At 28.4% G+C, this 4,887-nt stretch overlaps 1 protein-coding gene across 1 annotated transcript; it reads right to left on the reverse strand.

Moving 5' to 3' along the window:
• Positions 1 to 471: 471 nt before the first annotated feature.
• LOC107616798 (LOB domain-containing protein 1-like) lies at positions 472 to 2,345 on the reverse strand. The gene is made up of 2 exons (XM_016318718.3): positions 1,976 to 2,345; positions 472 to 860 (listed from the first exon to the last, which is right to left on the reverse strand). The coding sequence occupies exons 1-2, from the start codon at positions 2,288 to 2,290 to the stop codon at positions 486 to 488; spliced, it is 690 nt and encodes a 229-aa protein (XP_016174204.1). The 5' UTR covers positions 2,291 to 2,345; the 3' UTR covers positions 472 to 485.
• Positions 2,346 to 4,887: the final 2,542 nt, after the last annotated feature.

A 4,887-nucleotide genomic window follows, 5' to 3' on the forward strand; every position in this document is an offset into this window, starting at 1 on the left:
ACTCAAACAACATATCTCTATCTAGTACTCAATTTTCTTCATCTTCTATTAACCTTTTTTCTTCCTTGAATAATAATGATACTGGGGGAACAATTATCAGCTTTTTTTTTTCTCCTCCTTTAATTATTTTCTTTTTTCTCATCATCATCTTTTTATATCTTTTCATTGTCAAAGGTTTGGCTATTGAGATGACTAATGAAGTAGCAAGCACCGGTGATGACCCATATCTACCAAACAACTAATTTGTGACTTTTTATTGAAAATTGTCTCACTATGATTCTCTTCTTTTTTTTTTTTTCCCTCCCCTCACTTGGGGAGATTAATTAAAAGTTTAATAACAGTTACTATGGAATAAAATTAATCTTATCTATAATAATAATAATACATATAAACAACTCTAAGAAGCATGATATTATAAATGATATAAATAAGAATATGACATATATAGTTGAATGATTATTATTAGTTTTAAGATCATTAGTTAATTATGTCCATAGAGGCTCCCAAGCAGAAGCAAGATTGTTGTCATCAATGAAGCAAGACATATCAACATGATTATTATTGTTATTATTATTCTGAGGCTGAATCATCATCATGTGGTGTTGTTCCTGATGTGAAGATGATTGATGAGTATTACTAGTACTCATTTCCATGCAAATGAGTGCAACCAAATTGGTTTGTTGGCAGTGCATGTTAACAAGCTCAGCTTGTGCTTTTGCCAATTGTGCTTGAAGCTCACTCACTTGCTTTTGGAGTTGGCATATTGCTCCTGCACAACCATAAACTGGGTCCCTAATTCTTGCATTTGCCTCATACACCATGCTGCTCACTGCATCTGCCCTTTGGCTTTCTGGTAGTTCCTGAAAATTCAATCCAATTTTTCTTCTTAGTTGCAAAGAAATTCATTCAACTCTTTCTTGCTTATTTTGCAAACTAGCTAGCATCCTCTTTTAGATAAAATACTCATTTTTGTTAAAAATTATATTTGAGACCTTAAACGGGCGGAACTAGATTAATTTTTAGAGAGAGGCCAAGAAAAAATTTATAATTAACAAAAAATAAAATAAAAATTATTAAGAGGCTAAACTAAAATTTATGCATAATTTATAAAAAAAATTTGATAGTTGGAAGAGGTCATTGCTCTCCTTGTTTTGTATGAGGCTTCGTCTCTGACCTCAAATATTATTTTTTCAATAAGTTTTTTTCTTCTATATTTATTAGCAAAATTTTTTAAAAAATTAATCTTTTTCGAAGTAAACTACTCCTTTTAAATCATAAAAAGATTTAAGCGTTGAGTCATTGATAATTCTAATAATAAAATATTTTAATTAATTAAATATTAATAATTAGTGATAATTTTTACATGAAATTCACATCATGAATTATTAGATAATTCAATTAAATATATCTAATTAAATATATTAATTCATCTGACGATTCACTATGTGATAGATAATTTAAGTTTTATAAAGAGAATTATTAGGACTCAAATCTTTTATAATAAAAAAATACATAATTTTTAGTGGATAGATTCCAAATGTGGGCACCTAATTTTGACCTATGATCCCATATAGTGGTAACACCATGGGAAGCACCAAAAGAGATTGAGAAAGAAAACTGAAAAAGAGAGCTGAATTAAGCACCAACCTAACATGTTATTATTTGACTAACCCATTCTTCTTCTTTTTTTTGTTTAAAATTAATGAAAAAGAAAAAGAAAAAAAAAAGGAAGAAAGGAAAAGTGATTTCTACTTGGTAGAGTTGAAAAAAGAGGGGAATTATTATGCAAAACTTTTATTTGTGTTAGGAAGTTAGAAAACAAGCCATCATCATCAACATGATGTCCATCAATTAGGTACATATTTTGACCAAAAAACCCCTCTTGAAATGATGATGACACCATTCAATTCAACTGTTAAAATTCTTTGTTTTCTTTGAAGAAAGAATTAAACTGAGATTTTGATATGTGGCGTACCTGCAAGAACTTGATAATGTTACTTGCTCCAAAGACTCTATGGGCAATGGTGAACTTGAGTGGATCAGTTGGAGGGAAGTAAGGAGCAAGAACACACTTCTCAACGCAGCGGCGACGGAGGATCTTACAGGCGGCGCAAGGGCTCACCACCACAGGTGGAGGCGGCGACGGCGGAGCACAGGAAGTTGGAGATTGAGATTGTGAATTGGGAGGAGAAGAAGAAGGAGGAGGTGGAGAATTTGAGATCTTTGTGGGGACGTGGATTATTGGAATTGATGGAGAAGAATTGAGTTTGTATTCCATTTTGTTTTGCATCGTATGTGTTTGATTATTTGTCTGAGAGAAAAAAGTTGGAAAACAGAGGAGTGTTTTTTTCTGGGTTTTAAGGATTTAAAGAGAGACGGGGGTGTGGGGGTGCTATTTATAGGGACCAAATTGGTGTGGGGTCAAAATTGCTGACTTCATACTACGTATTTAACAAGCTAAATTAATCTTCATCTTCTTCTGTAAAGCCGTATCAAATGTGTATAATCCAGCGTGCTTATTAAGATTACTGTTAATATAAGTTTTTAATTTTTTAATAAACTTTTCTAATTAATAATTTTAAGTACTTTTGACAAAACTCTTACGTAGCGTTTGGTGGAGAGACAGAGACGGAAAGATTGAGATTGAGAGACAGAGATTAAGAGACATGGATTGAAATAAATTTTAATATTTTTTTGGTGCAAAATAAAAGACAGGAATCGAAACAAGAATGAAATTCTAATTTAATTTGTACAAAGGGTAAAATTAGAATTAATTAATTGAAATGAAAGTATTTTAGGTATAAAATGTTATTAAATTTTCAGTCTCTATCTCTAAAAATTTCAGTCTCCTATATCTCTATTTTTTGGAGGTATTAAAATATTAAAATTTTAGAGATAAAGACAGAAATTTTAGTACCAATTTTTGAACTAACAAACACAATATTAAGTCTTAGTCTCTCAATCTCTGTGTTAATATCTCAAAACAAATGCTCCCTTAAAGATATACGATGGGGTTATATAGAGATTTTATGACTTATATAAGAATAATTTAATATTATTTTAATGGCCATTCATTTCATGTAACTTTCTTTTTTTGGATTTTAACATATAATATATACATTTAATGATTTAAATTTTTTATATATTATGAGTATAAAAAAATTAAGTAAAAAACTAATAGTATATTATCTTAATAGGTTAATGGCCTAACTCCAATTCAAATTTAACGAGCGATAAAAATCAACAATATCGATTCTAAGAACAGGAAAACAAATATTTTCTCAGCAGACTGTACTTTAATTTATAATAATTATAATTATTTGTTTAGTTTATTTTAACTTACAAATTGATTTTCATGAATTAGAAGCATAAATCAATTTTAAATTTATGACTTCTAAAGAAAACATTAACAAAAACAAAATAATTTTATAAATATCAATTCTAAAAAGACATCTATTTATTCTATTTATCTATTTTATTATATAAAATCAGATTTTTATACTTAATAATGGAGCTGACATGACATAATTTTGATAATATTTTTTATTTATTTTTTAATTCATTAAATACAATTTATGACGCTAAATTAATTATATCAACTAACTAATTTAATTAGATATTTAAATATCACACAATTTATTATAATTTATATCAATTTATTTTGGTAGTATTTTTTAATTTATTAAACTAAATTAATTATACTAATTATGTGTATTAATTAATTGATTTGATTAATTTATTAATCATTAAAATAATAAATTTATAAATAAAATAGGCAGCTAAGATATTTTTAACTAATAATTAAATTAAAGAGTTAACCACCAATTATACCCCCAGATTTTCTAAACGCTGATAATAATACCCCTCACTTTTCGATAAAAATATCGTTGGATAATTTAAAAACGTGCACCAAATGCCCGTCCGGCAAGTGATGCCTTCTCCGCTGATAATGAGGTTAGCTTCAATAAAAGTGATGCCTTCACACACTTCCGTCAACAGAAAAGGCATCACTTGCCGGATGAGCATTTGGTGCACGTTCTTAAATTATCCAACGATATTTTTGTCGATAATAAAAGTGAGGGGCATTATTGTCAGCGTTTAGAAAATCCGGGAGTATAATTGGTGGTTAACCCTAAATCAAATCAAATCAAATTATACGTATTGAGACAAATTCAAATCATGTGAGAGGGTTGGAAGAGTTGCATATAGATTTCTATTAGCGCTGCGAAGTCGAGGGTTTATTAGCAGAATATTTTGGATCGAAGTTGATCAACATTTGAGGGTAATATTCGACATACATACTAGCACTACAAGAAAAATATTGAGAACCGTCGGATTTACCGTCGGATGTGACAATAAATTCATCACCCTAAAATATTACCGTCGTTGATGTTCCGACAGTAACATTGACGATAAAATTTGGAGGGAAAAAAGAAACTTTAGCGTGCTAGCTACCGGCGGGTAAATCCGACACCGAACCTTGTTTAGTAAAACGTAGTATTTTGGTTACACGCAGTGACGGATCCAGAAAATTTTGGTAGTGGAGACAAAATTTATATAACATGATAATAATTTTTATAATAAAAATAATATGTGTATATAAAAAATTAAATATTAAATTATCTATTAACCACTATATATCTGTGTATAAATATATGTATTATTTAATTTATTTTCAATATGTATTTTATATTTTAATATATATTTTATACAGATAATTATTTTTTATGTACATATAGCATGATTATTGTCATGATTATATTTCGTTATTGTAAAATATGATTAGCCTTCAAAATATCTAATATACAAATTAAAACACTAAAATAGTAATTTAAATAATAATATATAATTTAAAATTCTATTCTTTTAGGTTTTATATTTTTAAAA

This window comes from Arachis ipaensis, chromosome B9, assembly GCF_059453495.1.
Source record: "Arachis ipaensis isolate K30076 ecotype BB chromosome B9, ASM5945349v1, whole genome shotgun sequence".
Taxonomy (NCBI): Eukaryota; Viridiplantae; Streptophyta; class Magnoliopsida; order Fabales; family Fabaceae; genus Arachis; species Arachis ipaensis.

Excerpts from the sequence above, each read along its gene's own strand:
- LOC107616798 (XM_016318718.3), bottom strand. The coding sequence starts at position 2,290 with ATGCAAAACAAAATGGAATACAAACTCAATTCTTCTCCATCAATTCCA. Across the intron at positions 861-1,975 it reads ACATTATCAAGTTCTTGCAG|GAACTACCAGAAAGCCAAAG; the intron begins GTACGCCACATA and ends TTGAATTTTCAG.